The 12,818-nt window shown below is 34.9% G+C and overlaps 1 protein-coding gene across 2 annotated transcripts in view; it reads right to left on the reverse strand.

Moving 5' to 3' along the window:
* KYNU (kynureninase) overlaps positions 1-12,818 on the reverse strand; it is a 121,422-nt gene that overhangs the window by 2,330 nt on the left and 106,274 nt on the right. For both annotated transcript variants that reach the window (XM_070768326.1, XM_019973292.2), the window contains 3 exons: positions 9,946-9,998; positions 7,605-7,690; positions 271-501 (listed from right to left, as the gene is read on the reverse strand). In XM_070768326.1, the coding sequence (XP_070624427.1) occupies positions 271-501; positions 7,605-7,690; positions 9,946-9,998 (370 nt within the window). The remainder of the gene's footprint in view (positions 1-270; positions 502-7,604; positions 7,691-9,945; positions 9,999-12,818) is intronic.

Raw genomic sequence — 12,818 nt, forward strand, 5'->3', positions numbered from 1 at the left:
TTTCTGCCCAATCTATAATGAAAAGAATGGATAAGTTACATAGTACTGCTTCCTACAACAAAATCTGTGGTGTTTTCCCTTTTATCAGAAATAACAGATCTCTGTGTCTTTAGTTAACAGAGTGCTGAATACTTAGTTGGCACTTAATTTATCCTCACTGATCAAAATTAAGTATCATAGAAAAATGCATAAACTGAAAAATTCAAATTTTATCCTCAACATTTGCAACCCATAGAGAAAACCTAGTAGGAAAACAAGAGATACACTTACAACCACTCCTCTTTTTTCTAGTTCTTGGATAATGTGTTTTATTGGAATAGAAAATGTTAGGGTTAGCTGGCAGCCACGTTCCGCTATACAGGATGGAGTAATTATGTTCACAACTGTTTTCTTGCTTTCTGCTTTGTCCTGGCTGAAGTACTGCTTGATCATGTATTCCAGATAACCAGTTAGCAAAATAGATTTTCTCCTCAGTGCTTTCATAGTTGCTTGTTTAAAGATCTGCAGAATGAGAAACAATCAGGTTCACAGTTTCTTGTTGATTTATAAAGTAAAAATTAACTGTAAATCACATATAAAAAGGAAAGGCCTGCTTCTGACCTTTCCAATAAAACATCCCATTTTAGATAATCTTTTCGTAAAAAAAATGTCTTTTAAGTACTGTGCCATTAAAAATTGAACACAAAGTTTCCATGATAGATTAGCTGTACAAATGTTGTTTAAACAATATTTGCCAAAGCAGAAAAAAATAAGTTAACATAATGTTCCTTCAGAGCTATTTTAAATTAGCTTCATATAATTAGTACAAGTAAAACATACCTTAATAAATGGATTTAAATTTTATAAATGTCAGACTTCTTCCTCCAAACATTTTATACACTTATAGTCAAGAACATTTTTGTCTATTCCTGTATAAAGTTTGTTTAGTCCACAAAAAAGTACAGTAAGAGTTCAATGCTTATGTGGAAGGCAATGTTACCAATATTATTCATAATCATTTTAACAATTTCTAAATCTCTTTCAGTTTAACAGTAAGAAAACAAGGAGTTAAAAATGATGCTAAGTTTTGTCAGGCAGGAAAGCAAATAATGTTAGATAGTGCTTATATATTACTGAAGCATTGGTATTGAAAGCACTGAAGTCTTTCTTTTTTTCTTCTTTCATCATTTTTTTTTTCTGCTGCTAAACTCTTAACACTGGTGTGAAAACACTGGCACTTGCTTCTTGAGGTTTCTTATATTAAGATGAGTGACAAGGGCACACAGTCACTGGTGTTGGAACATTAGGGGTCAGAACAGACATGCTTTTTTAGCTTATCTCTTAAGGTCAAGTAGAGTTTAAAGATCTATCCTACATATAAGAACTGAATGAACTGCAAACAGAGAATGATGCACTGGCAGGCCACTTAATGTCCCTTTTCTCTATCATGGTAGGCACAGAGCAAAAATAGGGTCATTTGGTGATATCTATACTTTATGAAGTCTATGGAAATAGTTCTTTCTGTATATACACATGGCATGTGTGGGTAGGCATTCTAATAGGACTCAAACTGTCCAGGCATAGATTTTCTTGACCTATTGCAGAGCGTATGTATTTGGCTGAAGGAGAAGATGGGAGTTACATTTAAGTTAATATATTGAAGGAAGAGAGGAGTATCAGACAGTAGAAAGGTATCTGTCTGTTTCCCCAACCAGACCTCATGGACTGTGTCTGCAATCTGGAAAGACTTCAGCTGAAAGTAGAAGCTAACATCTGACATATTCAGTGCAAAAAAAATGCTGCTTTAGTATTCAGGTAACCCTCGTTACATGGAGTTTGGTAGGAGACATCTCTTCATTTCCTATGTAAAACAAAATGGCCATCAGAGAGCCTGATTCAAGAATCAACATTCTCACAGAAGGCAGGAGCAAGGAACAGGTAAAGTATGGTCCACCCAGTGGTCTGTCAGGCTTGGAATTAAAACAAAAACAAAAACAGGAATCTTTCCAAGCTTCTCTTTGGCGATTCATAGTCTTTGAAGACATTTTAATTATTTAAGTAATTCTGGTAAACTTTCTGGATCTGCTTTGGGTCCCATAAGATGCAGATGGGGGCACTGTGTAAGTTAGTACTTTTAATGACATTTCACTTGTATTCATAAGTCAGTAAGACGTTGGGGGATATTAAGATTATAGGGTTCTTTAAATGAAGTTTTGCTCTTGCAGATTTGATAACAAGAAAGCAAAAGTTTTTCATGACAAATATCTTGATTTTAACATATCAGTACTCTTTGTTAATAATCAAATAATGTTTAAATGTAAAACTATTTTCCACGTTACAACTATAACAAGAGAAGCTGCATTCTGAAGTGGCTTTAAAATCTTCTCACAGGGTGTTAAAGTCTCTTCAGAGGCTTCAGTTAAACATATTAAGAGGGGATAATAGGAGTTAACAGTGAAGTAGAGTAAATGTCCCCCACAGCCTTTTTTTTTTTTTTTTTTAACTTCTCATTATTTTCGTGCTTTCAACACTGTGGAAATCTTTTTTTCTTTTTTTTTAATTAGGAAAAATGAAAAGTGTAATTTGAAAATATTCAGCTTATAACAGAATTCTTGGCAGAATTTCCACTACTTAGATTATTTTTCTTACTAGCTAAAATAAATTCAAAGTTAGAAAAGTTAGATCATTTTAAATAGGAAAAATAAGTATAACATGATGTTCTCAACTCTTAAGTTCTTAAAATTGGGTGCCTAATAACTTTCTGAGGAAATGCAGAGTACATTTCTTCTGACTTGCCCTATATTTTAATTGAATGCTCTAATTTTATATTTTGAAGCTATTTAAATAATTATATTGCCTACCTGTTGTTATGTATAAATAGGACCCTTCGAAATAAAATATAAGTGTTGTTTAATGTCATGTTTACTAATTGGAAGATTGAGGTGACCTCTGAAGTAATCTGGTTCAAACATCTTTATTAAAAGGTTGAGGCAAATGAATTCAAGAATAGTTGTCATTTGTTTAAGGTCATACCTAGTGTCACAGTAAGGGATGGAGTATTTGCCTCCTGCTTCCTACCTTATTCTTCCTCTTTATCTACAGTATTTTTAAAATTATTGTGTAAATTATTAAATAGGCAACAGTATAAAGAAACCTGATTTCAGTTTGAAACTGATTATAAGGTGTTATTTTTCATCATATGCCTCAGTCAAATACACATTGTGAACAATGCCATAACTAATTTAAAAAAAATCTTTGTATTACAAATCTGTAATCATATCCATGTGCATCAATTCATTTTTTTGCAATTTTTATTTAATATTTATTTATTTGGCTGTACCAGATCTTTGTTTTCGCACACGGGAATGTCAGTCCTTGGTGCGGCATGCAGCATCTTCAGTGTAGCATGCAAACTCTTAGTTGTGGCCTCTAGGATCTAGTTCCCTGACAGAGAGTAAACCCAGGCCCCCTGCATTGGGAGCGTGGAGTCTTAGCCATCGGACCACTAGGGAAGTCCCAATATATATCGATTCTTAAGTATAAAATCTCTCCTTCAGTTGGCATTTTACTGTGTAAGAATACTTTTTGAAAGGGAAGTAGAGATAACAAATATTTGATTTGTGCGTTTATTTCTTTCACTTACTCAAACTTCAACTAATCTCCTATATTCAAAATTTTTAAATAAATAAGCTAAGTGCTGAATCTGTTAATTCATTGATAGTCATATAGCAAATTCAGAAGCATTTGAAAGAACAACACTTTAACAGTTACCCACTCCAGTGATCTTGCCTAGAGAATCCCAGGGACTGCGGAGCCTGGTGGGCTGCCGTCTATGGGGTCGCACGGAATCGGACATGACTGAAGCGACTTAGCAGCAGCAGCAGCAGAGAATGGGAAATATATTATTTTGTAATTTCAGAATTTTGCAATTTATAATGGGGAGTAAGAATTTTGAAAATACTTTCTTTAACTCAAGGTTTGATTATTTAAAGATAATTTTGGTAAAAACATAGCCTCAACAGTGAATTATTTAAATAAGGTATTTCCATGAGGCTGCAGAGAAATACTTAAGTGATGAGAAACTCAAGAGAAGTGTACATCCCTTTTCTGGGGCTTTAGGGTCATTTTCCTAGGTTTAAGTTTAGATATTGAAGTAGAAGATACATCAGTTTTCAGATTCCAGCTGAGAATAAAAATCATATCTAGGTGAATGTTATACAGTGTGGAGCTAAACTATTGGTAGGGAAAATAGGAATCTGTTTTTTTCTGTGGCAGAAGAGGTGAATACTGAAGTCAGTCCACTGCAAAGAATGTCGGTGATAGTGTCTAAAAGACATTTTCTAGATATGGCTAGGAAATAATTTGCAAAGATGAGTAAAATCAGAGGAAATAACTTTAAGTGCTACTTCTTTCTAAGGTATGCCTTTGTGCCTTATTTCTTTTCTCCTTATTGTATTAATAATTTATCTTCTCCCTGATATAAGTTTGCAAAGTTTGCAAAGCGTTATTTTCTTAAAAAACAAAAATGTTTAATGGAACTGTGCCTCAGGTTGAATATTTTAAAAACAAGTCAAATATCATTATTTGGTTTGCCAAGCAGATTTAATCACTTCCCCACCCCTCCCCAAATATAATTTGTATCACTGAGAAATCTTGTTACTGGGTCTATTTCAATGCAAAACAGAAAAATCTGCCAAAACCTGAAAATAGCACAAGCTCCATCTAGTGGTCACACTGAGTAGGTGTTTTTTGTTTTTTTTTTTTAAATTGGGATGAAATGAAACGAGCTGATTACTTCTATCTAGTGGTGAAGCTGTATAAAAACAGAGGAACTTGACACTGCCGTCCAGTGGCCAGAATGAGAAGTTGCTGAGAATTTTCACAGACTTCTAGAATTTTAGGTTTGGAAGAGATTTTGAAAGTCTTTATCTGGTCACTCATGCTGGAATACGAGGAGGCTTTCAATACTTTAAAAAAATCAAATTTTTATTTTAACGTCTATATATTTAAGATCTCTATTAGAAATATATATGTATATTTACTTAACATATACTTTATGTATATAAAATATGCATTTCTTTAATATGTGTATTAATACCATTATCATATTTGTTGTTGTTTTAGTCACTAAGTTGTATCTGACAACTCTTTTGCAACCCCGTGGACTATATAGCCCATCAGGCTCCTCTGTCCATAGGATTTCCTAGGCAAGAATACTGGAATGGATTTCCATTTCCTTCTCCAGGGAATTTTCCCAACCCAGGGATTGAACCCAAGGCTCTTCCCGTGTCTCCCTTATTGCAGGCACACTTTACTACTGGGCCATTGGGGAAGCTCATTATCATACAGTATATAATTATTAACAATATATATTTACTTAGATAAATTTTTGTCTCAATCTAATGAATATGAAATGAATGAAACTAATTAATTTATAAATTAATGAAACTAATGAATATCTCATATCCAAATAATTGGAAGACATGTGTATGTATATGCATTATTCAATTCAGTTCAGTTCAGTTCAGTCGCTCAGTCCTGTCCAACTCTTTGTGACCCCATGAATCGCAGCACTCCAGGCCTCCCTGTCCATCACCAACTCCCGGAGTTCACTCAGACTCACATCCATCGAGTCAGTGATGCCATCAGCCATCTCATCCTCTGTCGTTCCCTTCTCCTCCTGCCCCCAATCCCTCCCAGCAGCAGAGTCTTTTCCAGTGAGTCAACTCTTCGCATGAGGAGGCCAAAGTACTGGAGTTTCAGCTTTAGCATCAGTCCTTCCAAAGAAATCCCAGGGCTGATCTCCTTCAGAATGGACTGGTTGGATTTCCTTGCAGTCCAAGGGACTCTCAAGAGTCTTCTCCAACACCACAGTTCAAAAGCATCAATTCTTTGGTGCTCAGCCTTCTTCACAGTCCAACTCTCACATCCATACATGACCACAGGAAAAACCGTAGCCTTGACTAGACGAACCTTTGTTGGCAAAGTAATGTCTCTGCTTTTGAACATGCTATCTAGGCTGGTCATAACTTTCCTTCCAAGGAGTAAGCGTCTTTTAATTTCATGGCTGCAGTCACCATCTGCAGTGATTTTGGAGCCCCAAAAAATAAAGTCTGACACTGTTTCCACTGTTTCCCCATCTATTTCCTGTGAAGTTATGGGACCGGATGCCATGATCTTCGTTTTCTGAAGACTGAACTTTAAGCCAACTTTTTCACTCTCCACTTTCACTTTCATCAAGAGGCTTTGTAGTTCTTCACTTTCTGCCGTAAGGGTGGTGTCATCTGCATATCTGAGGTTATTGATATTTCTCCCGGCAATCTTGATTCCAGCTTGTGCTTCTTTCAGTCCAGCATTTCTCATGATGTACTCTGCATAGAAGTTAAATAAGGAGGGTGACAATATACAGCCTTGACGTACTCCTTTTCCTATTTGGAACCAATCTGTTGTTCCATGTCCAGTTCAAACTATTGCTTCCTGACCTGCGTACAGGTTTCTCAAGAGGCAGGTCAGGTAGTCTGGTATTCCCATCTCTTTCAGAATTTTCCACAGTTTATTGTGATCCACACAAAGGCTTTGGCACAGTCAATAAAGCAGAAATACATGCTTTTCTGGAACTCTCTTGCTTTTTCCATGATCCAGCGGATGTTGGCAATTTGATCTCTGGTTCCTCTGCCTTTTCTAAAACCAGCTTGAACATCAGGAAATTCATGGTTCACGTATGCTAAAGCCTGGCGTGGAGAATTTTGAGGATTACTTTACTAGCATGTGAGATGAGTGCAGTTGTGCGATAGTTTGAGCATTCTTTGGCATTGCCTTTCTTTGGGATTGGAATATGTGTGTATAAATGAATAGTTATAGGTTAAGTACCTAGATATATAGAAATAATAGACATATGCATGTCTAGAAAACCAAACTGACCCTTTGAGTATTATAATTTTGAGTGAGACTACTTTCAAGTAAAAATATGAATGAACTTAAAGAAAAACACTAAGCCAGTAACAGTAAAGATTACACATGGATACAATGACATAGAAACCCCAATAAGGGGGAAAATATACCCTACCTCATGGGACAAGCTTACTTAGTCTCTGCTTTACTCTGACTATTCATACTCTCCCTCGCCCCTTAAAGTAAGTCCTCCTATAATTTTGTCATATGGCACTTTGTCAGCTCACTGACTCATAGAACTAGAAGAAATGAGTCCCCAGTAATCACAACATTGTCTGACACATGATAATTTTTAAATAAATGTTTGAATGAGTGAATTAATCAAGACTTAAATATTTCAGGCTTATTTTCCATATAGAAAGACTAATAGAAGATCCAGTGACTCATTCAAGTTCACACAAATTCTAAGTGGAACTAAATATACGTCTCCCCAACTGAGTTCTATGGAACATTAAGTACCCACACTGTGCCAAGCCTTGTGCTGGGGGAGGGAGATATAAATAAAGGGTGACACGAGCCACAGTCACTGTCCTATAGGAGAACCCTGCCCTTTGTTCAATGCTTATGCACAGTGCATATTAACCTAGCTGATTAACAGATGAAATATGACAGCATGTCACACTCAGATAAAGAAAAGGTGACAACGTGGAAAGTTTGACGCATAGATCACTTACCTCTAAACTAGCATGTAAGGAGCAGACCAACAGAATGGGAGGATTTGAGATTCGGAATCCATTGACTCCAGGGATTAACTGCAGTTCTGAAAAATTAATATCACTTTTATAGGATGTATCTAAAAAGTGTCCTTTATGGATATTTTAATGACAGCAAAGTAGAAGGAAAAAAATGTAAGACTTAAAAGCTTTTATTCCCAAGAGTTTTGAGATAATTAAAAGAAACTTCATGGACCTAAAGTACTAGTATATTTTTCCTTCACCTGCAACTTCCATCTTGTCTGCCCCTGTAATAAGGGCAGGGTGGACACACAGCTTCTAGTACAAGATTCTTAGCAGGTGGTTAGAGGTCCTGCTGTGTTAACAGTCAGCCTGGCAGTGGTGCTCGTAGAGGAGAGCACAGTGAGAGACGGATCGGTGCCTTAGGCCTTGGAACTGGCAGATGAACTGGGGACCCCAGGGCTGCATTCCACAGAGCTCCAGCGCTCTCGCTACAGCCGTCCACCAGTCGGGCCCAGGCCTTGATGCAGCAGCAAACCTCTCCCTCATCCCCACCTGAGACCTAATGGCGGTGGCAGTCTCCATGGGTCACAGTCCACAGAGGCTTCCAAACCAGAAACCATATCAATGACATCAAAATATCAAGACTTGAATGGCTTGTAATTGTAATATCCTCCAAAGGCAGAAATGTGAGTGAAATGATGTATGAAGGTGACTTTTAATGCTAGAATTACTACATCAAGTGACTTCTCTTAGGAAAGAGGAAAAAATGTGGTTTACAAAGATGATCTGCCTAAGAATATATTGAAAAGGTAAGTTAATAACAGACAATATTGTCATATAATTAATTATATTGAGTAGCTGCAAGCTAAATCCAATAGTTAAAATTACTAGTTAGAGCAAATTGAAAACTAATACTGACTTAGAGTGAGAGAATTTTCTGGGTCTTTAGATATTCATCTAATGAGGGCTAGTCAGACTACGTCCTATGGGTCATATCTGGCCCACTCCTTATTTTGTAAATAAAAGTTTATTGGAACATAGCCCTGTTCACCTATTTATATATTTCTATGGCTGCTTTAGCACCACAATAGCAGAGCTGTGCACTTGCCACAGTTAGCCTCCAAAGCTTGACATGTCTACAGTCTGAACCTTCACAGAAAAAAACACTTTGCCCACTCCTGATCTAATCCAACTTCCCTATTTACAGATAAGAAAACCTATTACAAACAATTTAAATAACTGTATAAAAGAGCTATGATTCAGCAGCTAAGATAAAATATAGCTTTCTTGATTTGAGTCAAAGGGCCCATCTTTATCCTTTGCATCTTGGTTGGTGCAAATGTGTATATATGTAACATCAAATCTCAGGATTGGAAGCAGTCTGAAGGATCAAGTTTAAGTTGATTTCTCAGAACATTTAGGAAGTTTTCTGTATCCCATGTGATGGAAGAATAAAGTCACTCAGGAAAGAGAAGTAGGGCAGTTTAAGAACTCCCTGCACTAATTATGTACTTTAATTTCTACCCACTGGGGTTACTGTTTGGTATGTGGTGAAAGTGGGCTTATCAGGTGGTACTAGTGGTAAAGCACCAGCTTGCCAATGCAGGAGACATAAGAGATGCAAGTTTGATCCATTAGGAGGGGGTAGGATCCCCTGGAAGAAGGCATGGCAACCCACTCCAGTATTCTTGTCTGGAGAATCCCACTGACAGAGGAGACTGGCAGGCTACAATCCATAGGGTCGCACAGAGTTGGACACAACTGAAGTGATTTAGCACACACGTACGCATGCTGGTGGCAAAAGCCACCAAAGGAGGACAATTTGGGAAAAGAGAGGGATAAAACTGAACACTTATTAATTAGTATGCTGCTTGGTTTACAGCTTTGAACATGTTTTACCCTCATGAAATAGATATTATTATTCACATTAGATACATGAGGAGAAAATTAAAAGTCCAAAATGATCAAATTTGTACAGCATCACAAAACCAATAAACTTGATACCTAAGTCTCTCTGGGCCTGACTATAAGGACCATGATTCCTTTCTGTCCCTGCTGTCTGATGGTTTAGGTATTCCATATTGGTGAGACCTGAATTTCTGTATTTTAGATTTTGCTTCTTCTTATTTCCCTGTAAAAGGATAGACTCAAAATCATACTAAAATCTATGAATACTTAGTCTTACATTGAGGAAATGTCATTCCTTATTTTAAGAATTCTTAGTGGCATTTTCAAAGTTCTCTCTCCATGAGGCATGCATATTACATATCATACAAAGATGAAAACTGAAATAAACTTAAAATAAAATGACTTGTGAAGTAAAGTTGAATATACTTACTGTTATCCATCTGAAATCTGGTGCTTAGTTCATGGCCGAACCATCCCACTAACCTAAAACATATATAGTAACATTAGAGATTTTGGTCTATAAATATAGTCAGAATTAATATAGGACTCTGGGGCCTTCATATTAAAATCATTTGTGATACGAGTCATCAAATACTTAAGCATATAAATGCCATGTGATATCATAATACAGTTAATATTTATAACCTCAGAGAGAATAAAAATCAATGTTTTCATATTACTGGTTATATACTTGCAAAGTTAAATAATCTGAAGAGCTATATTTAATGACCTTGTTGTTTAATATAAAATGAACAAAAATGTTCTTTAGATTTTAAAAAAGGTGAAAACAAAGAAAAGTGATTAATACAGTAATGTATTCTTTTTGCAATAGGAATCCTAAAGGGAAATGACATAAAAATAACCTCTAAATTGTTGAAATTTTAATAATTTTCTAAAGAAATTGGTTACTTTCAGAGTTTCATAAGAATGTTAATTGGCCAGACATAAAGTATAAAATATACAGGAAAAATCATATGTATGTGTGTGTACTTATTAGATAAAAATTACAAATGGTATGAAGAAAATATAAAATTTGAGAAAGAGACAAACACAGTATTCTTGTATAATCAACTCTTCCTAAATAAAATGCTAGTTTTAACACTGCCAAAATTAAAAATTCCAATGTACTGTTTTTTTGAAGTTGGCAGTTTTTTTTTATGTTTATATAGAATACATGAGTAAAAATAACAAATTTTGAAACAGAGTATAAAGGTGAATATGCTCTACATTACATGTGAAAGTGAAAGTCGCTTAGTCATGTCCAACTCTTTGCGATTCCATGGACTGTCCATGGAATTCTCCAGGCCAGAATACTGGAGTAGGCAGCCTTTCTCCTCTCCAGGGGATCTTCCCAACCCAGGGATCAAACCCAGGTATCCCGCAATGCAGGTGGATTCTTTACCAGCTCAGCCACAAGGGAAGCCCAGGAGCACTGGAGTGGGCAGCCTATCTGTTTTCCAGGGGATCTTCCCGACCCAAGAATCTGAACTGGGGTCTCCTGCATTGCAGGCGGATTCTTTACCAAGATATCAGGGAAGCCCATATTACAAAATTCATTAAGTAAATGAGGATAGTACTGTCACGAGAAGCATCAGGGAGACAAATGGAATGTGACAGAAAATATAAATGGTCCTCAGATCATACAATTATATAATGTGATAAATGTAACATTTGAAAAAATGCAAATGTGAGGAAAATATATTCATATATTTGATTTTTAAAAGTAGAATCTATGAAAACCAAATAAAATATAAAGGATAATATCATATATTCATACACATTTAAATTCTGTATTAAAAAGATAGGCAAAATTAAAAGGACCCAATGATGGGGAGAAGGACGCTGTTTGCCACATTTAAAAGAGTTTGCACCAAGAGTTTTTTCATCAGAGAAAAGGCAGTGTCCCCAAAGCTGCCCAGTCACAAAGCATGCACAGGACATTTATAAAAAGAGAAGTGAAAATGCTCCATGAATTCCAGGAAGAAAAAAGCTCAATGTTAGTAAAAATTGAAAAATATGAAACCACATAAAGATGAAAGATATTAAATTGGCAAAGTTATTTAAAATTTAGATGTCTTTTTTTCATCAGGGATTCAGTATAAAATAAACTCTGTTCAATAATGAGTATAATAAGTAATAAAACCTTTATGAAGTACAGTTTAAAAAATATAAATTAAAGCTATGTACAGTTTTCTGTCTAAGTACTTTTACTTTTTCAGATTCATGCAAAAGACTATTTGGAGTACACTAAAATGTGTGTGCTAGGACAATGAGCACAGTACTATTTACAGTGTCATAGCAACCCCAGCATCTTGTAAGAGAGAAAAAATAAATTATACGATGCTTATGTTATGAAATATTACAGCCATTTAAAAATCATATTTGAAAGAATATATATTCAAAATTATAAAATAGAGATAACAATATTTAGAGTTTGATCTTAGGATAAATATATATTGCACGCATTTATATGTAATTATGGCCAAAATGTTAAAAATTTTAACTTCTGCTTTATTCACATCCAACTCACACCTGGACTTAATGGAGAAACACCAAAAGTGCTTTCTTTAATGTTAATATTTTGCAGCTTAAAATTGAAAAATAGATAGTCAATTATTACCACTTTAAAATTTTACAGTTGTGTACCTGGTATGCACAAAAAGATAACTTAGCATGGTAGTCTGGTACAAAATTAATATGAGAACTAAATATCTGTTAATAAATTAATATGAGGACTAAATTTAAAAGTGAAATTAAAAAATTGAAAGCAAACTGATATATTAACAAAAAATATTTCAGATTTATATAAATTTTTTAAAATATTCCTGAATCTGAACAAGAACATCAAGTTGAATAATTTTCAACATCAAGAAAAATGTCAGTTCTCTTCGAATTGGTGTATACATTTAAATAATCCCAGTAAAATATACAAATAGATTTTATTTGTTTTCATTTAGGACTTGCAAGCTAATTCTAATGCCATATGGAAAATAAATAATAGTAAAACATCCCTAAAAAATAAGAGCAATGAAGTTGAATATTTCTACAAAACATTATAACATTATAAAATGTCAAAATGAAAACAGTGGTCAAATCTATTAATATACTATTCATCATATTAATAAAACTAAAGAGAAAGTTATAAGATCATCTCCATAGACCAATAAATCATAAGAGAAAGTTGTATCATATGACAATCTATTTTTTAAAAATCATTTGCAACTTATGTCATAACAAGCTAAACTTTCTAGTATAAAAATACCTAGAGATCATAATGCAAAAGTAACAGTCCAAGAAAAATGA

This window comes from Bos indicus, chromosome 2 (genome assembly GCF_029378745.1).
Source record: "Bos indicus isolate NIAB-ARS_2022 breed Sahiwal x Tharparkar chromosome 2, NIAB-ARS_B.indTharparkar_mat_pri_1.0, whole genome shotgun sequence".
Taxonomy (NCBI): domain Eukaryota; kingdom Metazoa; phylum Chordata; class Mammalia; order Artiodactyla; family Bovidae; genus Bos; species Bos indicus.